At 46.1% G+C, this 27,344-nt stretch overlaps 2 protein-coding genes across 2 annotated transcripts in view; one reads left to right on the top strand and one right to left on the bottom strand.

The window, feature by feature from the left end:
* The window catches only part of LOC134396268 (uncharacterized), an 853,762-nt gene extending 836,039 nt beyond the window's left edge, over window positions 1-17,723 (bottom strand). Inside the window, 2 exon segments of the mRNA XM_063122688.1 lie at window positions 16,515-16,998; window positions 17,673-17,723. Coding sequence (XP_062978758.1) covers window positions 16,515-16,928 — 414 coding nt within the window. The 5' untranslated portion in view covers window positions 16,929-16,998; window positions 17,673-17,723.
* Window positions 1-27,344, top strand: part of LOC134396354 (zinc finger protein 883-like) — a 234,424-nt gene that overhangs the window by 164,722 nt on the left and 42,358 nt on the right. The window lies entirely within an intron of this gene.

Genomic DNA, 27,344 nt, shown 5'->3' with positions numbered 1-27,344 from the left:
TCTTGAATTGTGGAGCCCAGAACTAGATGAGGCCTAACCAGGGCCGAATAGAGAGGAACCAGGACCTCACATTATTTGGAAGCTATACTTCATTCATGCAGCCCAAAATAGCATTTGCCTTTCTTGCAGCCATATTGCACTGTTCATATTCAGCTTGTGATCTACAACAACTCCAAGATCCTTCTCGTTTGTAGTATTGCTGAGCCAAGTATCCCCCATCTTGTAACTGTGCATTTGGTTTCTATTTCCTAGATGTAGAACTTGGCATTTATCCCTATTAAATTCCATTCTGTTGTTTTCAGCCCACCACTCCAGCCTATCAAGACCACTTTGAAGTTTGTTTCTGTCTTCCAGGGTATTAGCTATCCCACCCAATTTTGTGTCATCTGCAAATTTGATCAGCGTTCCCTGCATGGCCCTTGACTGGTTCCCTGAAATTAAGGTTCCCTGAATCCCTGGTATTGACCATGGAGGGAAGTAAATAACGGGGTCCCACAGGGATCGGTATTGGGACCAATTCCTTTCAACTTGTTCATAAATGATCTGGAATTAGGAGTGAGCATTGAAGTGGCCACGGTTGCTGATGACACCAAATTATTTAAGGTTGTTAAAACCCAAAGGGATTGTGAGGAGCTCCAAAGGGATCTCTCCAAGCTGGGAGAGTGGGCGTCCAAATGGCAGATGCGGTTCAATGGAAGCAAGTGTAAGGTGATACGTGTGGGGGCAAATAACCCCCCAACTTCAAGTATAACCTAATGGGATCTGAGCTGGTGGTGACCGAACAAGAAAGAGATCTTGGGGTTGTGGTGGACAGCTCGATGAAAATGTCCACCCAGTGTGCGGCCGCTGTAAAGAAGGCAAACTCCACGTTAGGCATTTTTAGAAATGGAATTGAGAATGAAACTGGCCATATCATACTGCCTTTATACAAATCTATGGTGTGTTCTCACTTGGAATACTGTGTACAGTTCTGGTCACCACACTGCAAAGTAATGTATGGAGCTGGAAAAGTGCAGAACAGGGCTGGAGCTCCTATTTGTTTTAACCACCTGAAGTAATTTGGTGCCATTTGCAAACTTGGTCACTTCACCTCTTCAAGGTCATTTATAAACCAGTTGAAAAACGTTGATCCCAATATAGATTGCTGTGGGAATGTACTATTTACATCCCTCCATAGGGAGAATTGACCATCTATTCCTACTCTCTGCTTTATGTTCTTTAACCAGTTACTGACCTCTTCTCTTAATTCCATGACTCATAACTTTGCTCACGAGTCTTTCGTGATGGACTTTGACAAAAGCCTTTTGGAAGTCCAGTGTTTAACTGAGCATTCCAGTCCACATGGACTGGCACTCTCAAAGAACTCTAAAATGTTAGCGAGACAGAATGTACCTTTGCAGAAACCAAGTTGACTTTTTCCCAGCAGGGCTTGTGTTTTCTAATTTTATCCTCAGTGATGCTTTCAACCAATTTACCCAGAACAGACGTTAACCGATTGTAATTTCTATGATTCCCCCCCTGGATTCCTTTTTAAAACTTGGTATTATACTAGCCATTCTCCAGTCCTCTGATACAGAGACTGATCTTAGGGACATGTTATATATCTTTGCAATTTCATATTTCAGCTTTTCATGACCTCTAGGATGAATACTGTCTGGACTGGGTGATATATTAACCTTCAATTTGTCTATAAGATTTGAGAACTTCATCTTTTATCACTACTATCTGCTGTGAAGATAGATGAGAAGGATTCACTCAGCTTCTCTGCAATCTCCTTGTCCCCCTTTAACCCTATTTTCATCCAGTGGTTTGACTGCCACCCTAGTTGGCTTCCTGCTACTAATATAATTAAAGAATACTTTATTGTTGGCCTGGACGATGTTAGTGATATGCTCCCCAAAATGGTCAGTTCCATGATAGATGGTGAGTGTGCTGTATGAAAGGGAGTGCCCATCTCTGCCTTGTACTTTTGAGAATCATAGCATAGTAGAGTTGGAAGGGGCCTATAAGGCCATCGAGTCCAACCCCCTCCTCAGTGCAGGAACTATGCGGGTTTTTTCCTTTGTTGACTCGGCCACACCTCCCGTGGCAGCCATTTTGTGTTGGTGCCCAGGACAAATTCTGTAAACGCTATGCAAATGCCAAGTATTATTACTATGTCTACTCAGCGGGCTCCCTACCATGTTAGTGGGGATAATTTTCCACCTTAATAAGGTTATTACGTGGGAGTAAGCTTCCTTCTGAGTAGACATGGGATTCCATTGGAATTACAAATAGGATATCTTCAAAATATTGTAGGACAATAAAAAGGGAAGCTGATAATATACTGAGATGTAGCAGAATTTGCCATTTAATTTATGACGGGTTAGGGTAACTCTGGTAACGGCAACTCTGGTTGCATAGACTCAACGTGGGTCCTCCATTCTGCCAAGCAGTTACAAGGAAGTGGTGAATTCGGAATTAAACGCAACATACAATTACTTACATATTATTCTTTATTACATTTTTATAGCACTCATAGCTCTTTCTGGGCAGTTTGCAAAGATGAAAAGCATGAAAAACGATATGCAACATGTTAAAAACATTAAAAGCAACAACAGACAGAATACACACAGGCAACATACCTCCTACACCAACTTTGAGCGGTCAACCAAACCATAAAAGAAACCCGGGTTCGATTAAAACGCATCACATGCTGCCCAATGCCTGGGAAAAGGCAGAAATGTCTTGACTCAGCGCCGAAAAGATGGCAAAGTTGGCGCCAGTCGGGCCTGGTTGGGGAGCTCATTCCATACAAGACTCACATTTCCTAAGCAACACATCTGTTAAAGGTGTGGCCTTAACAGCATGAATTTTGGAGCTTGAGAAAACCTGGAAAACCCAAGTTTTGTGTTTATTGGGTGATTGATTTTTTTCAAAATTAGGAGGCTGCACTCCATTTAAAGACCTTCCCACATTCCAGACTCTGCTAGGATTTATAGATCCCTCCCAAGGTGTGATTTTTGGTGCAATTTCAGGCACTTGCATGGATGGAAACTCTTTTTGCACTCTGAGCATTGACAGAGCTCCTCCCCAAGGTGAATTCTTCAATGTCTTTTATGACGTGCTTGTTGAGGTTGAAGCTCAGTATGCAATCTACTAGGCATGTGCTCCGCTCCGATTAGAAGCGCAGAAGCAGGAGCGAATTGGCCTGCTCCGCCTTGCCCAGAGGCGGAGTAGAAGCGGACTGCGGACCCCTAGAAGCAAGGCGAAGAGAAGCGCCCATTTTCGGAGCGCTCCGGTTTCCGCGTTCCGCTTCTATCGCCATCTTGAAACATTTCGCCCATAGGATTGCATTGCGGAAAAGAAAGGGGGATAACTGTGTTGTTTTTGATGATATCTTTCTGAAAATTCTTGTGCTTAGAGACTCGCGGATGGGGGTCATTTTGAGACTACTCTCACCTCTCTACGTGGTGCGGGTCGCACGCTAGAATTTTTTTAAAAACCGGCGGGAAAAATACCTTTTCCAAAGGGCTGAGGGGCAGAGTCAACTCCCGGTCATGATCACATGATCCCAAAGTTGGAGGAGGGGATAGGCAAAACGGGTAACTTGGGATTCTGGGAACTTCTCTTTCTTAGTCTGAACGGACTTTTCCCAGTGTTTTTTAAAACAGTAGCCCCACCAAATGCACAAACACAACCTGTGAAATCATATACTAAGCCAATAATAAGAGATAGAAACACAGCACTGCTACCCACCCTAACTTTGGGGAACAACTGAAAAGATGTGGTGCAAGGGGATGAGCTCCCCTAGGGCATCCCATGTGGACGTGCCCCCGCTCTCTCCTGTACTTGGAGGGCCATTAGAGCCTTCCAAAGAGAGTAACCTGGTGGAGCAATGCCTATCATGAGTTGAAGTGAGCGGTCTACTTCTCTTAGTGGTGGAGCAATGCCTATCATGAGTTGAAGTGACAGTTCCACTTTTCTGCTGTGGTGAAGCAATGGCTTTAATGAGTTGAACTGACAGCCTTGCTTCTTAAAAGACTGGTTGACCACCAGTCAAATTGGCAGCTGCTGCTTCCCCCTCCCCTGGGCATGTCCCCCTATTGCTGGTAAAAGACAGATATAGCCTTTTTAAAAAAGTTCTTCTTGTTGTTTATTCAGCAACACTGCTGCTTTTAATTCCACCCCTCCTTTGTTTATTTATTCCATTTTATATGCATTACTGGCTTATCCTTGGCTCACTTCCTTATGCCCCCAGAAATGTCTGCTGCCTGCCTTCCCTCTCTCCTCCCCTGCCCGCCTTGCAGGGATGTTGTGTGTGTCTTGCTTTGACTCAGGGGAGAAGTCCTTCCTGCGCTCACTTGGAGTTTTGGAAGTTCCAAATCCATTTTTCAAGTGTGGAAGAAGATTCATAGGTTTATCTCTACTCCCCAATTCATGGCATGTTGGGATTTCCTTTGAAATGGCCCCATTGAGATGTCTGCAGGTTTAAGCCCCGCCAAAAATCAGGGGATGATGGGACTGCCTTGAGTCTGGGCGTGCGTGTGTATCCCTGGATAAGCTATCATGGTGGTGAGTTTGAGGTTTTACTTTCTAACGTGCAAATTGACAGAGCTATGGAAAGGGGTGTGAATGGGGTGTTGGATTTTCATAAATTCCCAAAAAATCAGGGGATGATGGGACTGCCTTGAGTCTTGGCGTGTATGTGTATCCCTGGATAAGCTGTCATGGTGGTGAGTTTGAGGTTTCTAACATGCAAATTGACGGAGCTATGGAAAGGGGTGTGAATGGGGTGCCTGATTTTCGTAAATTCCCCAAAAATCAGGGGATGATGGGATTGCCTTGAGTCTTGGCGTGCGTGTGTATACCTCCATGAGGTGTCATGGTGCCAAACTTGAGGTTTCTAACTTTCACAGAAAAAAAGTTGTATACTTTTTTAGCCTATGGGGGGGGGAAAACGGAGCTCTGATCCGGAGCTCCGAGCGGAGCGGAGCAGACATGGGCGGAGCGGGGGCGGAGCGAAGCGGCCCGATCCGCAAATCGCGGATCTGGAAGTGAAGCGGAGCGGGGGGTCCGTGCACACCCCTACAATCTACACATTTACAGGGCTCCTTCTCTGTATGAATTCTTTGATGGGTTTTAAGGATTGAGCTCTAACTGAAACTCTTCCCACACTCTATGCATTGATATAGTTTCTCAATGGTCTGAATTTTCTTGCAGCTGAAGGTTTTTGCTGTTAAGAAAAATCTTTCCACAGGCAGAACATTTAAAAAGTTCCTCCCTTGTGTGAATTTCTGGATGGGTTTTATAGACCCTGATTTCCCTGAAGCTCTTGGGCATCTCCAGTGTGGATTTGTTCTATGTTTTTTACTGTACGTATCACGAGTGGAAGCCCTTTGCACACTTCACATTTCTAGGGCTCCTCCAATGTGAATTCTTTGATGTTTTTTAAGGGCTCTGCTGTATTTGAAGCCTCTCTGTACTCAGCGCATTTACAGGGTTTCTCCCCTGTGTGAATTCTTTCATGCCTTTTAACGCCTGACCTGCTAGTAAAGCTCTTTCCACACTTTGAGCATTTATATGGTTTCTCCCCGGTGTGGATTCTATTGTGGGCATTAAGTGTTGAGGTCTGACTAAAACCCTTCCCGCACTCTAAGCATTTATAGGGCTTCTCGCCTGTGTGGATTCTCTGATGTTTTTTAAAGTCCGAACTGAGAATGAAGCTCTTTCCACACTCTAAGCATCTATAGGGCTTCTCCCCTGTATGATTACTTTGATGGAGTTTAAATGTTGAGCTCCAACTGAAACTCTTTCCACACTCTAAGCATTTATAGGGCTTCTGGCCTGTGTGAATTGTTTCATGCCTTTTAACGCCTGCCCTCCTAGTAAAGCTCTTGCCACACTCTAAGCATTTATACAGTTTCTCCCCTGTGTGGATTCTGTTGTGGGCATTAAGTGTTGAGATCTGACTAAAACCCTTCCCACACTCTAAGCATCTATAGGGCTTCTCGCCTGTGTGGATTCTATTGTGGGCTTTAAGTGTTGAGATCTGACTAAAACCCTTCCCGCACTCTAAACATCTATAGGGCTTCTCCCCTGTGCGATTTCTTTGATGGAGGGTTAATGCTGTGCTCCAACTGAAACACTCACCACACTCTAAGCATTTATAGGGCTTTTCGCCTGTGTGGATTCTTTTATGTACCCTAAGGCTTCCTCTATTAGCGTACGTCTTCCCACACTCTGAGCATTTAAAAGGCTTCTCTGCTTTGTGATTTCGTTGACGCAAGTTAGAATCTGAGCTGCCACTGAACTGATTTTTACACGCCGAGCTTTGAAATCTTTTCCCTTTGGCGTCTCTTCTTTCACACTGAATAAGGTGCGTCTCCTCAGTGTAACACTTTCCGCATTTGGAGCATATCCATGGTACCTCCCCTGTGTGAATATTCCTTTCGTTTGCTTCAAAAACATATTCTGCTGTGGGACATTCATGGAAGTTGGACGCTGATAAAGAAGGGGATGTGCTTCCCCACTGCCCTGGGTCCTCAGTTTTTATTCTCCGGTGTGGGTCATTTTGATCGCTCTCATTCCCATCAGCTGAAAGAAGAAAACGAAAGGAAACCCAATGAGTTGCTATTTTGGTTATCAGAATAGTGGGAGGATGAATCCTTCAAAATATATGGAAACAGCCTGTGAGAATAGATAGAAATGTCAACCAGAGTGGGACACAGAGCTTTTACTTTATATATCTCAATGTTTATAGGTAACTTTCTAGTACATTCTGGCATAGCTCTCACGTCACAACAATGTTTGCGTGGTGTGTGTTTTTTTAAAAAATGTGGGTGTACTAGTGCTTGACAGGGCCTTTTCGGTGGTGACCCCCAGACTATGGAAGGATCTCCCTGACGAGGCTCGCCTGGCACCAACACTGCTATCTTTCCGGCGCCAGGTTAAGATTTTCCTCTTTGCCCAGGCATATGGCGGCACATCTTAATCACCCACATGTTTAGTTTTTTAACGTTTTTTAATGCTTTATGTGTGTATGTTCTGTGTTTTAGAGTTTTAAATTTTGTATACTTGTTTTTATCTCAATTTTAGAATTTCTGTAAACCGCCCAGAGAGCCCTGGCTATGGGAGTGGTATATAAGTGTAATAAATAAATAAATAAAATAAATTTATTGCTGCTTGTCATTCTGGCTAACTGAAGAATGGAAACCCTGATGAGTAAATTGAAAGAATTTGGGAGCAGTGACAGCTTTTAAAGTTAACTACGGTGACCCTATGAAAAGGAGGACAGGGCTCCTGTATTTTTAACATTTGTATTGAAAAGGGAATTTCAGCAGGTGTCATTTGTATATAAGGAGAACCTGGTGAAATCCCCTCTTCATCACAACAGTTAAAGCTGCAGGTGCCCTGCCCTCTTTTAAATCTGGTCACTCTAGTATAGCTCCTGCAGCTTTAACTGTTGTGATGAAAAGGGGATTTCACCAGGTTCTCCATACATACAAATGACACCTGCGGAACTGGGAGGGGTTGCTCTCACCCAGCTCTGCCCTCCTGGGTACTCGGTGCAGCACCAGCACAGACTCGAGGGCCGGGGAGGGGGGGTTGCCGTGATCTATAGGAATACAATCTCCCTCTCTAGGCTTCCTGTTCAGTCGAGTGCTGATCTTGAGTGTCTGTACTGTGTGTTGGGTACTCGAGACAGATTAGGGATTCTGCTGGTGTACCGTCCACCCCGCTGCCCCACAGTCTCCCTGCCTGAGCTGACGGAGGTTGTCTCGGACCTGGTGTTGAGAACCCCCAGGATGGTGGTTCTGGGGGATCTCAACTTCCATGCCGAGGCTGCTGTCTCTGGAGCGGCTCAGGACTTCATGGCTGCCATGACAACCATGGGGCTGTCTCAACATGTCATCGGCCCAACACACGCAAAGGGACACACGCTTGATCTGGTTTTCTCGACTGGGCAGGAGGATGGTGATCTGGAAGTGGGGGAACTAACATCTACCCCCTTGTCATGGTCAGATCACTTCCTACTGAGGTTTAGACTCTCGGCGGCCTTTCCCCTCTGCAAGGGTGGGGGGCCTATTAAAATGGTCCGCCCCCGGAGGCTAATGGACTCCGATGGATTCCAGAGGGCTCTGGGGGATTTTCCTGCTGGTATGGCCGGTGCTCCTGTCGAAGCCCAGGTCGCTCTGTGGAATGCAGAGATGACTCGGGCGGTTGACACGATCGCGCCCAAGCGTCCTCTCCCTCTGAGCAGAGCCCGGTCAGCTCCTTGGTATACACCTGAGCTGAGGGCGATGAAGCAAGAGGGGAGACGGCTAGAACGCAGGTGGAGGAAGACTCGTGCTGGGTCTGATCGAACACGGGCTAGAGCTCACTATCGAGCCTACTCTGTGGCGGTGAGGGTGGCAAAGAGGCAGTTCTTTTCCACCAGCATTGCGTCTTCTCAGTGTCGTCCGGCGGAGCTTTTCCGGGTGGTTCGCGGCCTGTTACACTCTGGGCCAGGGCGAGAGATGGTGGAACCCTCGGTAGCACGCTGTGACAAATTTGCACGGCACTTTGAAGATAAAGTCGCTCAGATTCGTCATGAATTGGACACCACACTTAATGCAGCTCCACTAGTAGAGGTGTTCAGAGCGCCGTCCGGTTCAGTTTTATTGGATGAGTTTCAGTTAGTGAGGCCCGAGGATGTGGACAAGGTGCTTGGCCAAGTCCGGTCGACCACCTGTGTGCTTGACCCTTGCCCCTCATGGCTCATTACATCAAATAAGGAGGGGATCGCCGGCTGGGTCCAGGAGGTTGTAAATGCCTCCTTGAGAGAGGGAGTGGTGCCGGCCTCTTTAAAAGAGGCGGTAATTAGACCACTCCTGAAGAAGCCTAATCTGGACCCGGAGGATGTTAACAACTATAGGCCGGTGGCTAATATCCCTTTCCTGGGCAAGGTGCTTGAGCGGGTGGTTGCAGGACAACTCCAGGCACTCTTGAATGAAACGGATTATCTAGACCCATTTCAATCGGGCTTCAGGCCTGGTTTTGGAACGGAAACTGCCTTGGTCGCCCTGTGGGATGACCTCTGTCGGGAGAGAGACAGGGGGAGTGCGACCCTGTTGGTTCTCCTGGACCTCTCAGCGGCCTTCGATACCATCGACCATGGTATCCTTCTGGATAGGTTGTCTGAGCTGGGAGTTGGAGGTACTGCGTTGCAGTGGTTCCGCTCCTACTTGGATGGCCGATTCCAGAAGGTGGTGCTGGGGGATTATTGCTCTGTGCCGTGGCACCTAAGCCATGGGGTTCCACAGGGCTCTATCTTATCCCCTATGCTGTTTAACATATACATGAAGCCGCTGGGGGAGGTTATCCGGAGATGTGGACTGAGGTGTCATCAATATGCGGATGATACCCAGCTCTACCTTTCCTTTTCATCAAACCCAGGTGAGGCAGTGGCTGTTCTGAACCAGTGTCTGGGCACGGTAATGGACTGGATGAGGGCTAATAAACTGAGACTCAATCCAGACAAGACGGAGGTACTGTTAGCGGGTGGTTCTTCTGTCCGGCGAGGTGATGTTTGCCCTGTCCTGGACGGGGTTGCACTCCCCCTAAAGGATCGGGTCCGTAGTTTGGGGGTGCTCTTGGATCCAGAACTGTCACTTGAGGCACAGGTGAACTCAGTGGCAAAGAGCACCTTTTATCAGCTCAGGCTGATATACCAGCTGCGCCCTTATCTGGACAGAGATAGCTTAGCTACAGTTATCCATGCTCTGATAACCTCTCGTTTGGATTACTGCAATGCGTTATACGTGGGGCTGCCTTTGAAAACGGTCCGGAAACTTCAACTGGTGCAAAACAGGGCAGCAAGGTTATTAACAGGGACTGGCCGGTGAGATCACATTACGCCAGTCCTTTTACAACTTCACTGGCTGCCAGTCCAGGTCCGGGCCCAATTCAAAGTGCTGGTATTAACATTTAAAGCCCTAAACGGTTTGGGGCCAGGTTATCTGAAGGAACGCCTCCTCCCATATGTACCTACCCGGACCTTAAGATCATCTACAGGGGGCCTTCTCCATGAGCCCCTGCCAAAGGAAGTGAGGCAGGTGGCTACTAGGAGGAGGGCTTTCTCCGCTGTGGCACCCCGGTTGTGGAACGAGCTCCCCAGAGAGGTCCGCTTGGCGCCTACACTGTACTGCTTTCGTCGCCAGCTGAAGACCTTTTTATTCACTCAGTATTTTAACACTTAATTTTAACTTAAATTTAAATTTTACTGTTTTAACTTTGTATTTTAATCCTATATCAACTTTGCTGTGTGGTTTTATCCTGGTTGCGCTTTTTATACTGTATTTCGTAATTGTGTTTTAAACTGTTGGGTGTTTTACTGTGGTTTTAATTTTTGTGAACCGCCCAGAGAGCTTCGGCTATTGGGCGGTATAAAAATGTAATAAATAAATAAATAAATAAATTCCATTTTCTATGCAACTGTTAAAGATACAGGAGCCCTGTCCTCCTTTTCATATGGTCACCCTAAGTTAACAAACAGAAAACAAAGATGTTAACAAAGAATATGAATTCTCAATAACAAGTAACACTGATAGAAAAGACAGGTTTCCAAATTGAAAAGAAGGTACAATACTTGGGGATTGTATTAACAAATATGAATTGTATGTTATTTCAGAATAATTATGTTAAGATGTGGAATGACGTTAAAAGGAACTTGGAATATGGGAAAAGATTCAATTGTCACTTTTGGGGAGAATTGCAACAATTAAAATTAATGTTCTGCCAAGAATGTTATTTTTGTTTCAAACTATAGAATCATAGAATAGTAGAGCTGGAAGGGGCCTATAAGGCCATTGAGTCCAACTACCTGCTCAACGCAGGAATCTACCCTAAAGCATACTTGACAGACGGCTGTCCAGTTTCTAAGGCCGTAGCTAGACCTAAGGTTTATCCCAGGATCATCCCGGGTTTGTACCTGCCTGAGCTCTGGATGCCCTGTGTGGCACTTAGATGAACAGGTTTGACCCCAGGACAATCCTGGGATAAACCTTAGGTCTAGCTATGGCCTAAGACTCATGCTGCTACTGAAACACTTTCCACATTCCTTTCCCCCCTATTTTTATTCTAAAGTTCTGGTTACATACAATATACAGAATCATAGAATAGCAGAGTTGGAAGGGGCCTACAAGGCCATCGAGTCCAACCCGCTGCTTAATGCAGGAATCCACCCTAAAGCATCCCTGACAGATGGTTGTCCAGCTGCCTCTTGAAGGCCTCTAGTGTGAGAGAGTCCACATCCTCCCTAGGTCACTGGTTCCATTGTCGTACTGCTCTAACAGTCAGGAGGTTTTTCCTGATGTCCAGCCGGAATCTGGCTTCCTTTAACTTGAGCCTGTTATTCCGTGTCCTGCACTCTGGGAGGATCGAGAAGAAATCCTGGCCCTCCTCTGTGTGACAACCTTTTAAGTCTTTGAAGAGTGCTATCATGTCTCCCCTCAATCTTCTCTTCTCCAGGCTAAACATGCCCAGTTCTTTCAGTCTCTCTTCATAGGGCTTTGTTTCCAGACCCCTGATCATCCTGGTTGCCCTCCTCTGGACACACTCCAGCTTGTCTGCGTCCTTCTTGAATTGTGGAGCCCAGAACTGGACGCAATACTCAAGATGAGTATTGTAACATCGGACTTACTATTCAAGCAGTGGCAGAGAGATATGTCTAAGCTTATTTGGCAAGCAAAAAAAAACCCAAGAGTTAAAATTAAAATATTGCAAGATGCAAAAGAAAGAGAACTGGGGCTACCAGAACTCAAAATGTATTTCTCTGCCTGCTGTTTATTGTGGATGAAAGAGTGGGTGTCATTAAAAAATAGAAGAATGTTGGAACTTGAAGGACATGAATTGAGATTTGGATGGCATGGTTACTTGTGGTATGATAAAGCAAAAGTTAACGTAGAATTTAATAACCATTATGTAAGACGTGCTATTTTAAGAATATGGAATAAATGCAAATTAAGGTTTTGTCAGAAAACACCATTATGGGTATCAATGCAAGAGGCTCTTCATAGAAGGGATTTTACAAGTATGCACAAATGGTTGACATATAATGATGTACTAGAATTGTCACAAGGTGAATATACGTTAAAAACAAGGGAAGGATTGTTGAAAGAAGGTCATACATGTCAATGGTTTTCCTATGCACAAATTATGGAAAGGTTTAAAATAGACAAGAAAAATCATGGATTTGAACAAACAAAATCTGAATTTGAAATGGCATTATGTACAAATGATGAACATGTTATTGCAAAGATGTATAAATTGTTGTTAAGATATAAGACGGAAGATGAGAAAGTAAAAGATTGTATGATAAAATGGGCACAAAATTTTGGACATAACATCTTAATGGAAGAGTGGGAAAGTATGCAGGGAAAGGGTTTAAAATATACATAATGTGAAAGACTTAAAGAGAATTTTGATAAGATGATGTACACTTGGTATATGTCACCTGTAAAATTTGCTAAAATATATAAGGGTGCCTCAGGAAAATGTTGGAAATGCAAGGAAGAAGAAGGAACTTTTTATCATCTTTGGTGGACTTGTAAAAAAAAAAAAGCCAAAACATTTTGGACCCAAATACACTCTTCAATTCAAAAAGTATTAAAGACAAATATAGAATTGAACTGGAAGCTTTCTTACCTGGATTAATGGACAAACAACTAAAAGAGAAGGGGGAACTTTATTTTTGTACATGATAGCAGCAGCGAAGTTGTTATACGCACAAAACCGGAAGAATGAAACAATACCAACAATGGATGAAGATGTTAGAATTGGCAGAGATGGCAAAACTCACAGCAATAATGAGAGAAAGATCAACAAGTATGTTGGAATGGAAACTTTTGGGGTACCGCAGGGCTCAGTCCTGGGCCCAGTGCACTTCAACATTTTAATTAATGGTTTGGACGAGGAGGTGCAGGGAACGCTGATCAAATTTGCAGATGACACAAAATTGGGTGGGATAGCTAATACCCTGGAGACAGAAACAAACTTCAAAGTGATCTTGATAGGCTGGAGTGCTGGGCTGAACACAACAGAATAAATTTAATAGGGTTAAATGCCAAGTTCTACATTTAGCAAATAGAAACCAAATGCACAGTTACAAGATGGGGGATACTTGGCTCAGCAATACTACAAACGAGAAGGATCTTGGAGTTGTTGTAGATCACAAGCTGAACATGAGCCAACAGTGCGATTTGGCTGCAAGAAAGGCAAATGCTATTTTGGGCTACATGAATAGAAGTATAGCTTCCAAATCACGTGAGGTCCTGGTTCCTCTCTATTTGGCCCTGGTTAGGCCTCATCTATAGTATTGTGTCCAATTCTGGGCTCCACAATTCAAGAAGGACGCAGACAAGCTGGAGCGTGTTCAGAGGAGGGCAACCAGGATGATCAGGGGTCTGGAAAAAAGCCCTATGAAGAGAGACTGAAAGAACTGGGCATGTTTAGCCTGGAGAAGAGGAGATTGAGGGGAGACATGATAGCACTCTTCAAAGACTTAAAAGGTTGTCACATAGAGGAGGGCCAGGATCTCTTCTCGATCCTCCCAGAGTGCAGGACACGGAATAACGGGCTCATGTTAAAGGAAGCCAGATTCCAGCTGGACATCAGGAAAAACTTCCTGACTGTTAGAGCAGTGCGGCAATGGAATCAGTTGCCTAGGGAGGTTGTGGGCTCTCCCACACTAGAGGCCTTCAAGAGGCAGCTGGACAACCATCTGTCAGTGATGCTTTAGGGTGGATTCCTGCATTGAGCAGGGGGTTGGACTCGATGGCCTTGTAGGCCCCTTCCAACTCTGCTATTCTATGATTCTATGATTCTATGATAGAACATCTGAAAGAGACAGAGAAAAATGATGTATTTGTGGATTTTAGTATTAAGACGGGGAAAGAAAAGAAAAAAAGAGAGAAGAAATAAATTTGATTGCTGTATTAATTGTAATTATAGAATTGGAAGGAAATGAAGTATGATTCTGTGAATCCAATCTATAAGATTCAGATGTCATAAGAAAGAATTGAATTTGATTAACGTATTAATAGTAATTAAGAAATTAGTTAGCATTTCTGGCATGAAGAGGGCCAAAAATATACTTTAACGTTATCAAAAAAATTTATTGTATTTTACTGTAAGTGTAGTTGTTTTGCGTAAACCTTTGTTCGTATGTATTATGTGTGGTGTAAAGGTTTTGTGTTTGTGATGTTTAAAATAAAAAAATTCTAATAAAAAAAGAATGGGAAACTAAGAACCTTAGATTTGTCAGGGAATAGTTCCGGCAGTGCTAGGAGACCATGGACTCCACAGCGCATAGTTAAACTATGGAATTCACAACCACAAGATGTAGCGATGGCCACCAATTTGGATAGCTTTAAAAGAGGGTTGGATGAATTCCTGGAGGAGGTGAAGGCTATCCATGGCTACTAGCCCTGATGGCTATATGCTACCTCCCGTATCAGAGGCAATAAGCCCGTCCACACTAGTTGCTGGGGAACATGGGTGGGAGGGTGCTGTTGCACTCGTGTTCAGCACCCTCGGCCTGATCCAGTATGGTTCTTTTTATGTTCTTATGAGCCAGGAAACCACGGAGCTTTATAGACCTGGCAAAGGCTTACACAGATCTAGCCAACTACCTGCTGATGTCTCTCCTTCCTCGGAGGCTCCCAAAACCGGAGCTTCCCCTTTTTTCACCTGTCTGGAGATGAGGGCAGGTCTGGAAACTGGAAGCCCTTTTAAAGAAGGCAGAAATAGTGACATTGTATCTGGCACTTCCCACTATAAGAGCAAACATCCAGAGTGTCCCAAACAGCCTTTCTGAACCCTCTCCTCTAGCCTTCGAAAGAACAAAATAATGGTGCCATTGTGCCCTCACTCATAGCCTCACAATGCATTAATATAGACGGAGTCGTACTTCCACCTTCTAGGATCTGTCAAGAAGACAAAGAGGGAGTCTTACTCAGAGGAATCCCATTCCTTACCCAGAGAGGCCAGGATCCCACAATTCTCCTCCATGACTTCCTTGTGCAGAGTCCTTTGGCCTGGATCCAGCAGAGCCCACTCCTCCTCCGAGAAAGGCACGGCCACCTCCTCAAAGGTCACCAGACCCTGACAGAAGAAAATGAGACCATGTTCTCCTTCCATGTCACGTAATTATTCAGAACAACAGTAGAGTTGAGGTGGTTGGACGTTCTCCTTCCGAATGCCAGAGCTTCCTGAGTGACATTCAAGGCTTTCCTAGCAGCCATCTTGGAAAGGAACAAAGGAAAAGGGGGAGATCCTTCCAGGCCCACAGAGATGTTCAGGGGACGGAGGCAGCCCAGGCCTACCTGCTCTGGCTGTGAAGAAACCGCTTCCTCTCCATCACAAAGCGACGGAGGCCTTGAAGAAGCTTCCAGAAACATTTCAGTCTCCCTGCAGGTCCTTCCATTTCCTGTGATGAAAGCAAAGATGGAGGGAAGAGATTTTATACTTCAGAAGCATGTTCCCTTTTAGTTCCTTGAGAAGGTTCAATCATTTTTCACATTAATTTGGGCATAATTCAAAGTGCTGGTTTTTAATTTCTTTACAGTTGAATCTATTGAGACGTGACTCCATTGTCCAATACGTTAGAGGGAAGGGCCTCCTCCCCACGATGAAACATGCCCTAGTAGTCCTTACCCAGGAAGCTGGGACCTCCGTCACCCTCCTGGAAGGTCCACCTGAACAGCGGCGCCTGTGTGGTGTCCAACGGAGCCTTCTCTGCCTCCAGGGAATCCGTGGCAAATATTCCCTCCACCTGGAGAAGGAATGAGGAAAGTGAAGGGGGAAAAGGGGATTAGGAAAGGAAAGAACTGGGACGGGCAAAGGCAACTGGTAGAATTTGCCAATCTATTTGCAGTCAGGTCTCCTTCTAAAGTTATTCTAAGTCCTGCAACTGGGCCTTTGGCAGGGGAACATAGAAGGATTTGGGCCAGAAATGTATCCCTAGAATGAAAAGAAGACAAGCAAAGTGCTTCTAAACCTCCCTCCTAAAACCATCTGGGAGAAGACAAGCTGGAGCATGTTCAGAGGAGGGCAACCAGGATGATCAAGGGTCTGGAAAAAGTTCTATGAAGAGAGACTGAAAGAACTGGGCATGTTGTAGGCCCCTTCCAACTCTGCTATTCTATGATTCTATGAAGAGAAAGCAACTCCCAGAAGTTCATTGTCTCTCAGCTGCTGTAAGCCTAGAAGTGTGGTGCTGAGAACCTATTCTGCTGGGACGACTGTGCTGCTGGCGGAAGAAGGCTCCCCTCTTTCCCTGGACCGTCACAACCGCTCATGGATGCTTTGTGATGCCTTAAGGAGGGCCTATTATGGACACTCAGAACCTGTGGGATGGTTGGACGAGGGGCAGGGGAGGTGGGTGGGAGAATGGGACACCACAACCTTGATTGGCAGCCCCAAAATGTTGGGGATACTGGTGGTGATTTTTCAGACCACACGCCTTTGGATCTAACAGGATGAAATGCTCTCACCTGCTCTTTGTCCTCTGCCTGGCTCAAGAGGAAGCCTTCTGTCAGGGCCACCGCCTGGGAACTGGTCTCCGCTCCACATTCTCTGACCCAGCTCTCTATTTCCGGGGGCAGGACAGCCAGGAACTGCTCCAGGACCACCAGGTCCAGCATCTCAGCTTTCGTGTTCCTTTCTGGCTTCAGCCACTGGCGGCAAAGGTGGTGGAGTCGGCTGCAAACCTCTCGGGGTCCTTTGGCCTCCTGGTAGCAGAAGTCCCTGAAGCCCTGGCGCTCCGTGTCTGAGCAGGTGCTGCTCCCAGACTGGTTCTCCTGCACTCTTCTTTCCCAGGCCTCTGCACTGCTCCCTTCCTGGATGATACCCGAGCCTCTTCCTGCTTCAGGGCCAGGAAATTCTTCCGCCTTCACTCTCTTCTCCATCTCTGCTGCCAACAGGACTCGAAGGTTCTCCTGGCTTTGCTGCCAATTCCTTTCCTGACAGTGCCTGAATCTGACGTGAGGAGACCACATTTTTTTTTACAAAGAGCCCATTTCTGTGTGTACAAGTCACCCTAACAAAACGGAAACATCTATCTGGCTGAGAAAGGCAGGGGAACATTACGACTCAGAGGGACATTAAGAGATGGTGGGCAGTGGGAGGCAGGGGGCTCCTCCCCCTAATAAGCTCAGACCCAAACCTTCCTCCGGTTCCCAGGTTATTGGGGCAGCCACCCCCCCCCCACGACTTCCCCCCTCCCCAACACTCCATCGCCTTGAGCCCCTGTCCTGCCCATAATGGCTGTGTCTACTTCTCCCCCACCCCCCCCACCCCAAAAAGCCTACTAGCAGATCCCTTGTCCCATTTCAATCCTCCAAATGGGAACTAGCTTGAAACCGGTTTCAATGCCTCCAGAATCCCAGGGGCCGTGTTTGGCAACCTTTTCTTCTCCCCCAGGAAGGGGCAGCGGACACTGCTTGGATTCAAAGAGAATGGGCCCAGTCACCTGGGGGGGGAGGGGCGCCCTCTCCCTCCCCCACCCCTAGACTTGCTCCCCCCTCCCTCACCCCCCACCCCCCGGGCCTTTGTCTCCCACTCCCATCATCCTGGGCACCCCGATGCACTTTGCACTCACCAGCTCTGGGTCCCCGGACTTCAGCCCCACCCGCCCCACTCTGGCCACGTACCCGCTTGCCTTGCAGGCGAGGAGGGGCCGCGGATCGCGCCCACGAGGAGGGGCCGAGGCTCCACTCCCGAGGTCACGTGCCCGGTCCTCCTTGCAGACGCGTGGATCCACCCGGAGCCCCCCAGGAAGAGGGGGTGGGGAGATCTCTCTCGCTCTCTCGCTCTCGCTCTCTCTGCTGCTCCTTCCCTTTCTCTGGCGAGGGGGGCGAGAGAGAGAGAGAGAGGGAGAGCAGCGCCTCCCTCCCTATAGAAATACAGAGGGGGTGGGAGCTGGGGGAGGGGCTTCCTCTCCCCTCCCCCTCCCTCTTTTCCATCCCATTCCTTGGGAAACTGGATCCAGCGAATGCAAAGGAGGACATTTGGGGGGGGGGGAAGGGAGAGATATTGGGAGGACACCGGGGGTGGGTGGGGGGCTTGCTCAGAAATGTTAATGCGGACTCCCCCTCCTTCCAGCCAGCATCTCCAGCTAAAAGGACACCCCCCCCAAAAAAGAGGGTGGCTGAAAGCCTCTTCTTGGAGTGGGTTCGAATGAAGCAGTTTATTTTAGTCTGTTTCTACCCTCTCCGTTCTCCCAGGAGTCCTGGGGGAAGTGCAGGGTTCTCCTCCACCTCCCCACCCCCATATTTGATCCTCACAACAACCCTGCGAGGTAGGTTAGTGTGGGAGAGAACCACTGGCCAGAGAATCATCATCCAGTAAACATTGGCCACAGATAGACCTAAGGTTTATCCTGGGATCATCCAGGGTTCGCCCCTGCCTGAGCACTGGATCTCCTGTGTGTCACCTAGATTTATTTATTTATTTATTTATTTGTTACATTTTTATACCGCCCAATAGCCGAAGCTCTCTGAGCGGTTCACAAAAATTAAAACCATAACAAAACAACCAACAGGTTAAAAGCACAAATACAAAATACAGTATAAAAAGCACAACCAGGATAAAACCACGCAGCAAAATTGATATAAAATTAAAATACAGAGTTAGAACAGTAAAATTTAAATTTAAGTTAAAATTAAGTGTTAAAATACTGAGAGAATAAAAAGGTCTTCAGCTGGCAAAAAGAGTACAGTGTAGGTGCTAGGCGGACCTCTCTGGGGAGCTCATTCCACAACCGGGGTGCCACAGCGGAGAAGGCCCTCCTCCTAGTAGCCACCTGCCTCACTTCCTTTGGCAGGGGCTCACGGAGAAGGGCCCCTGTAGATGATCTTAAGGTCTGGACAGGTACATATGGGAGGAGGCGTTCCTTCAAATAACCTGGCCCCAAACCGTTTAGTGCTTTAAATGTCAATACCAGCACTTTGAATCGGGCCCGGACCTGGACTGGCAGCCAATGAAGATGAACAGGTTTGACCCCTGGACGATCCAGGGATAATCCTTAGGTCTAGCTATGGCCATCATGGTTGTGCGGGTGTTTGGATCCGGGTCACCCTGATTTTAGTCTGACACTTAAAAAAAAATAACTTTATGTCTTAAAATCTCCTTTGAGCAATGCGTTTGCATTAAAAAGATAGGGAGAGATAGACCTTTTTTTTTAAAAAAAAAAGTTATTATTTTGCTACCTTATTTCTTCGATTCTAAGATGCCATCGATTGTAAGACGCACACTAATTTCAGTACCACCAACAGAAAAAAAGCTTTGATTCTAAGAAATAATAAAACACACCTGCGATTCTAAGCTGCACCCTGTTTTTAGAGATGTTTATATGGGGTGAAAAGTGCGTCTTATAATCGAAAAAATACAGTATTAAAGAAGGCTCTGGGCTCCACAATTCAAAAAGGACGCAGACAAACTGGAGCGTGTTCAGAGGAGGGCAACCAGGATGATCAGGGTTCTGAAAACAAAGCCCTATGAAGGGAGACTGAAAGAACTGGGCATGTTTAGCCTGGAGAAGAGAAGATGGAGGGGAGACATGGTAGCACTCTTCAAATACTTAAAGGGTTGTCACACAGAGGAGGGCCGGGATCTCTTCTCGATCCTCCCAGAGTGCAGGACACGGAATAACGGGCTCAAGTTACAGGAAGCCGGATTCCGGCTGGACATCAGGAAAAACTTCCTGACTGTTAGAGCAGTACGACAAATGGAACCAGTTACCTAGGGAGGTTGTGGGCTCTCCCACACTAGAGGCCTTCAAGAGGCAGCTGGACAACCATCTGTCATTGATGTTTTAGGGTGGATTCCTGCATTGAGCAGGGGGTTGGACTCAATGGCCTTGTAGGCCCCTTCCAACTCTGCTATTCTATGATTCTGTGAGGTGTACAAAATGATGCATGGTATGGAAAATGTGGATAGGGAGGCATTTTTCTCCCTCTCTCAAAATACTAGAACCCAGTGGGGTCATCCCATGAAGCTGATTGGTGGGAAATCCAGGACAAATAAAAGGAAGGACTTCTTCACACAGTGCAGAGTTAAATTATGGAACTCACTACCACCAGATGTAGTGAAGGCCACCAATCTGGATGGCTTCAAAAGGGGGTTGGATAAATTCCTGGAGGCGAAGTCTATCCATGGCTACTAGCCCTGATGGTTGCGTGCTATTTCTAGTATTCGAGGCAATAAGCCTGTGTGCACCAGTTGCTGGGGAACATGGGTGGGAGGGTGCTGTTGCACCATGTCCTGCTTGTTCATCCCTTGCCGATGGCTGGTTGGCCCCTGTGTGAACAGAGTGCTGGACTAGATGGACCCGTGGTCTGATCCAGCATCAGGGCCCTTCTGATGTTCTTATCATATTTCCAAACTCTTAAATAGTCACCATTCACTTTTGGCTGTAGCATGTCAAAATAATAAGACGTCCTAAGCTGCCTTGGGAGAAGTGGGGGGAGCATTTTCTTCATAGTCTCCCCAGCAAGGAAAATCAGCTGTTTCCAAAAAAACAAATCCCATGTGCCTCTTCCTCCTCCTCCTTTGCATTCACCAGACCCCTCCCAGCTTCCCCAATGAATGGGAAGGAAAAGGGGGGGAGGAGAGGAAGCCCCTCCCCCAGATCACATCGCTTTGTTTCCCCCCCCCCACTCCCACCCCCACCCCCGGAAGAGATCCCTTTCTCCTGCGAGACACAGAAAAGGCTGCAGAGAGAGCAGATCTCGGGGTGGGGGGCAGGAATCGCTGTTGCAGAAGAGAGCCCAGAGCCCCCCCCCCCAAATGGGAGCTGGTGAGTGCAAAGCGCATTGGGGGTCCCCAGGAGGATGAGGATGGGAAGGAAATGGCCTGGAGGTTGGAAACCCCAGCCGAGGAAGAGAGGCAGCAAAAGGCAGGAAGCAATTTTTGGGTGGGTTGGTGGGGAGAGAGAATGACCTAACCCCCCTCCCAGATGAATGACCCACTTGGGGTCCCTCCAGGAGACCCCCCCCCCATTTGTAGCATTTCCCCTGCTCCTTCTTAAGCCAGGACATCCCAATAACACCTTCCCGGGATAGAAGAAAAGGCTGCAACATCTCTGGGCTGTGTCAATCTGGAGGCATTGGAAATGGTGTAATATTTGTAGGATTGAAAGAGTAGAATGGATCTGCTAGTGGGTTTGTGGGGTGGGGGGTGCGAAACAGAGCTATGGCCGGGGTGTGTTTGTCTCGGGGGGGGGGAATTTCTGAGGGTTGGTCCAGGGCTGCAGATTTATGCATTTATTTATTTATGTATTTATTTATTTATTTATTTAAAACATTTGTATCCCGCCCTATATCATTAAAATCTCAGGGCAGCATACAGATAAAAGCATACAGTACAAAACAGTAAATATGCACAGTTAAAAACAAATTTAATCCATGAACCAAGTTAAAACAATATATAATTTAAAAGCAGTAAAATGCTCCCTCCGCCTGTCCGTTTGGGGATGGGATCTTCAAGACGTCTTTTTTGAGGCAGGGGGTGAAGCAGACACAGCCCTTGTGGGAAGGGGAGGGGGATTTGTGAGGGTGGGCTCCTTAAATTGTGTGCCAGGCTAGGGTGACCCTATGAAAAGGAGGACAGGGCTCCTAAATCTTTTAACAGTCGCATAGAAAAGGGAATTTCAGCCGGTATCATTGTGACGCATGCAGCACCTGGTGAAATGCCCTCTTCATCACAACAATTAAAGCTGCTGGAGCCCTGATTAGCGTGACCAGGTACAAAAGAGGGTAGGGCTCCTGCAGCCTTAACTAAAGAGGTAATAAAGAGGTCATTTCACCAGGTGCTGCATGCATAAAAATGACACCTGCTGAAATCCCCTTTTCTCTAAAACTGTTAAAGATACAGGAGCCCTGTCCTCCTTTCCATATGGTCACCCTAAACCAGGCAAAGGTTCGGGTCTGAGCGTTTTAGGAGGATGAACTCCCTGACTCCCACCCATGACCAAAACCATGACTCTGGGGGATCTAGCATCCCCCAGAGTCATGGTTTTCATCTTCCTTTCTTAGCCAGCATGATGGTTTTGCTTGGTGAGTATAATCTATACACACAAAATAGCTTGTAGCCTTTGTATTATTTGGTCTACTCACATAAGATTCAGGCACTTCTTGGCTGAGAAAAGAAATTGGCAGCAAACGAGGGAGAAACTTCGAGTCCTGTTGGCCTCAGAGATGGAGAAGAGAGTGAAGATGGAAGAATTTCCTGAGGCAGGCAAAGGCCCCCGTATCATCCACGGAGGGAGCACTGCGGAGTTATGGGAAGGCAGAGTGCAGGAGAACCAGCCTGGGAGTAACACCAGCTCAGACGCGGAGCACCAGCGCTTCAGGAACTTCTGCTACCAGGAGGCTGAAGGGCCCCGAGAGGTTTGCAGCCGACTCCACTGCCTTTGCCATCTGTGGCTGAAGCCAGAAAGGCTCACAAAAGCTCAGATGCTGGACCTGGTGGTCCTGGAGCAGTTCCTGGCTGTCCTGCCCCGGAGATGGAGAGCTGGGTCAGAGAATGTGGAGCGGAGACCACATCCCAGGCGGTGGCCCTGGCAGAAGGCTTCCTCCTGAGCCAGGCAGAGGACAAAGAGCAGGTGAGAGCATTTCGTCCTCACAGCTCCGAACATTTTCAAGCTCCCAATGTTTTCACTACGCCAATCGCAGTCGTGATGCCCCAATCTTGCCTACCCCCACAACTCACAACCACCTGCAAACGTCCCACAAGTTCTGAATGTGGGTAACAGAGCCTCTTTAGGGAAGGCACCTGAAACAGAATCATAGAGCATAGGATAGTAGAGTTGAAAGGGGCCTATAAGGCCATTGATGCAGGAATCCACCCTGAAGCATCCCTGACTGATGGCTGTCCAGCTGCCTCTTGAAGGCCTCTAGCGTGGGAGAGCCCACAACCTCCCTAGGTCACTGGTTCCATTGTCGTACTGCTCTAACAGTCAGGAAGGTTTTCCTGATGTCCAACCGGAATCTGGCTTCCTATAACTTGAGCCTGTTATTCCGTGTCCTGCACTCTAGGAGGATCGAGAAGAGATCCTGGCCCTCCTCTGTGTGACAACCTTTGAAGTGTTTGAAGAGTGCTATCATGTCTCCCCTCAGTATCCTCTTCTCCAGGCTAAACATGCCCAGTTGTTTCAGTCTCTCCTCATAGGGCTTTGTTTCCAGACCCCTGATCATCCTGGTTGCCCTCCTCTGGACACGCTCCAGCTTGTCTGTGTCCTTCTTGAATTGTGGAACCCAGAACCAGGGCCGAATAGAGAGGAACCAGTAGGTTGCAATGTTCCAGGGAAGGAGAGGATTCCTCAAGGAAGAATCACATCAGATTCAGTTGTCCCAACAGAACAGGATTAGTAGTTTTAGGCAGCCCAGAGTCATTCCTAGAGCTGCTTTCTCCCCCCACGGTAGGTTTTAGGAGGCACCCTTGGGTACACTTTTAAAATCTTCTCACACTAGGGACCCAGTTTTTGGTCCAAATCCTGTTATTCTCGGCTACAGGATGTAAGAAGAAGAAGAAGACCTCTAAAAAGAGACCTGAATGCAAATAGATTGGCAAACTCTGCTCGTGGGCTTTGCCTGTCCTTTTTCTTATTTATTTATTTATTGCATTTATATACCGCCCCATAGCCGAAGCTCTCCGGGCAGTTTACAAAAGTTAAAAACAGTGAACGTTAAAAACAAATGCACAAAATTTAAAACCCTCAAAAGCATAAAAACGACAATATCCCTTTAAAACCACTGTCAGATAAAAGCAAACAAACTCAGCCCATGTTGTTAAATGCCTGGGAGAAGAGAAAAGTCTTGACCTGGCGCTGAAAAGATAACAATGTTATATTTCCTCTCCTTTCCTAATACCTTTTCCTGTCTCAATGACTGGGCTCCTCGTCTCCAGGTGGAGAGGATATTCACCAAAGTGGCCACGGATTTCCTTGAGCCAAAGAGAGCCTCCTCAGACACCACACAGACGCTTTCCAGGAGAATCTTGCAGGAGGCTGATGGAAGTGACAGCATCCCAGGTAAGGATTAGTGGGGCAATTTATTTATTTATTTATATTGCATTTATGTGAACCGCCCAGAGAGCTTCGGCTATTGGGCGGTATAGAAATGAAATAAATATTTATTTATTTAGAGTATTTTTATCCCGCACCTCAGCCAAAAGGCTCTCGGAGCGGCTTACAATGTATCAATAAAGAAGACAGTCCCTACCCTCAGGCTTACATTCTAAAAAAAGACTATACACACAAGGAAAAGTAGATGGGGAGGGAAGAGGAGGGGAAATAATTTCTAAAACAGTAAGCAAGAATAGTATAAATATTCTGCCATTTATATCCTTATAACCCAAGCCAGCGTACATAATCTTCCTCATTTTATCCTCACAACAACAACCCTGTGAGGAGGTACAGGGAGTGCTTATCAAATTTGCAGATGACACCAAATTGTGTGGGACAGCTAATGCCCTGGAAGACAGAAACAAACGTCAAAGTGATCTTGATAGGCTGGAGTGCTGGGCTGAAAATAACAGGATGAAATTTAATAGGGATAAATGCCAAGTTCTACATCTAGGAAATAGAAACCAAATGCACAGTTACAAGATGGGGGATACTTGGCTCAGCAATACTACAAACAAGAAGGGTCTTGGAATTGTTGTAGATCACAAGCATTGAGCAGGGGGTTGGACTCGATGGCCTTGTAGGCCCCTTCCAACTCTGCTATTCTATGATTCTATGATTCTATGAGCCAACAGTGCGATGTGGCTGCAAAAAAGGCAGATGCTATTTTGGGCTGCATTAATAGAAGTATAGCTTCCAAATCACGTGACGTACTGGTTCCTCTCTATTCGGCCCTGGTTAGGCCTCATCCAAAAAAGGGGGTTGGGTTTAAATACATTCGGACTTTATAGATACAAACACCAGCAATGTGAATCATTTCCAAACACAACGTGAAATATATTATGAAATGTAAAATATTTCCCCAACATTTTTGTCTTCCTTCAAGGAAATGGAAGGACCTGCACAGCGTGCGAAATGTTGCTTGGTGCTCCATCTAGGCCTCCTTTGCGTTGGCGTGAAGTGGAAGTGGTTTCTTTGCAGCTGAAGCAGGTAAGGGAGTCCTGAGTGCCTCTGCCCTTTGCCCGTTTCTTTTTTCCCTTCTTTTTTCCCTTTGCTCCTATCCAGGATGGCTGCTAGGATGGATTTGAAAGCCATTCATGAAGCTCTGGCATTCGGGAGGAGATGCTCTAACCGCCTCACCTTTGCTGTCCTTTTGTATTGTTGTACTCGAGTGTAGGTGAAAATGAATTCTTCTTCTTTTGCTTTCAGGGTCCGGTGACCTTTGAGGAGGTGGCCGTGCATTTCTCGGAGGAGGAGTTGGCTCTGCTGGACCCAGGCCAAAGGACTCTGTACACAGAAGTCATGGAGGAGAATCATGGGATCCTGGCCTCTCTGGGTAAGGAATGGGACCCCTCTGGGTAAGGCTCCTGCTTTGCCTTCCTGACAGATCCTAGAAGGTGGAATTGTGACTCTTCTTCGTCTGTATCAGATCATTGTGAGGATGCCATGGAAGATAACAATGGCACCCTTCCTTTGACCCTTTTAGGTCTGATATAGAAAGGAGAGGCTTCACACACTCTGAATGTTTATGACAGTTGGAAATTTTGAGACAGGATCTTTAAAGAAATTGAAAAACCACTGCTCAAAAATATACATAAAAAGCCAGAACTGGCATTATTGAATATTTTTGTCAAAGAAAATAAAGTGATAAAGACGGTAGTGCATGCACTGGTAACTTCGAAGCTCGACTTCTGTAACGCGCTCTACATGGGGCTACCTCTGTGCCTAGTCCAGAAACTTCAATTAGTCCAAAATATCACAGCCAGGCTGGTTACTGGTACACCTAGGGGTGACCACATTACAACAGTTTTAAAATCTCTTCACTGGCTGCCGATTAGTTTCCGGGCAAAGTACAAAGTGTTGGTTATTACCTTTAAAGCCCTACATGGTTTGGGTCCAGGCTACCTGCAGGATTGCCTTCCCCTGTACAATCCGCCCCGCACACTCAGGTCCTCTGGGAAAGATCTACTTCAGCTAGCAAAAACTAGATTAACAACTGTTACCCAGAGGACCTTTTATTCTGCTGCTCCCAGACTGTGGAATGGCCTGCCGGAGGAGATTCATCAACTTAACAGTCTTTTAGCATTTAAAAAAGCAATAAAGACTGATCTCTTCTGGCAGGCCTATCCAGTGAAATTTTAGAATGTTTTCAGGATGTTTTAATCATGTATGGTATGTTTTAATTAGTTTTAATGTGTATTGTATATCATGTTTTTATACTGTTTGTTTTACACTTTGAATTGTTTTAGTTTTTGTGAACCGCCCAGGGAGCTTCGGCTATTGGGTTGTATAAAAATAATAATAATAATAATAATAATAATAATAATAATAATAATAGAAAAACCGCTAATTGGATATATGCTGACAACGGCAAGGCAATTAATAGCAAGTAACTGGAAGACAGCAAAGATGCTGACAGTAGCTATATGGAAAAGGAAATTTGGGAAATAGCCATCAGTGAAAAATTGACACAGAAATTACAATTACAAAGAGGAATAAAACAAAAAGATAACCTTAAGAGAGATTGGCAAAAATATATAGAATATATGAAGAAAGAAATGAACAGAACAACTCTGGCAGAGGCCTGTAGGACGCTGTGGGACTCCTGAAAAGAAGTCCTGTTAGAAAATAACTATAAATATAATAAAGGAAGAGATAAACAGAAGCAATATAACATCTCAGAAAAAGAAATGGGACAATTTATGAGAAATGTACCAGGCTGGGAGGAGGGAACAGGATAAAAGGGATAAAAGATGAAACTTGAAATGGAAAGCAATTATGCTTATAACTTTGGGTGGTAAAAAAGGTTATTGTATAATGAACATTCATTTATTTATGAACGTGTGTGTGTGTGTGTGTGTGTGTGTGTGTGTGTGTGTATATATATATGAAAAATAAAGTTATTATCCAAAAAAAAAGAAGAAGAAAAAAGGGAAGAGCCAGAAGTAATTTCTCACCCTCTTCTTTCAAAGGCCTTCCTGTTCCCAGATCTGACCTCATCTCTTGGCAGGAAAAACAAGGGGAAGTTCTATTTCTTGGGGTCTCTGAAGAAGGAGAGACGTCAGCCGGTATGTGCTTAAGCCTGTTGGGACCCCGTTGTCAGGTCTTTCAGCTTCTGCATTCTTCTGTCGAAGGCTCAGTTCAGACAAGACCTTTCTCAACGATGGGTTTAGAACTCCATGGTGGAGTTTTTACATCA

The sequence above is a fragment of the Elgaria multicarinata genome, chromosome 3, assembly GCF_023053635.1.
Source record: "Elgaria multicarinata webbii isolate HBS135686 ecotype San Diego chromosome 3, rElgMul1.1.pri, whole genome shotgun sequence".
Taxonomy (NCBI): domain Eukaryota; kingdom Metazoa; phylum Chordata; class Lepidosauria; order Squamata; family Anguidae; genus Elgaria; species Elgaria multicarinata.
This window is presented reverse-complemented; position numbering and strand designations above follow the sequence as displayed.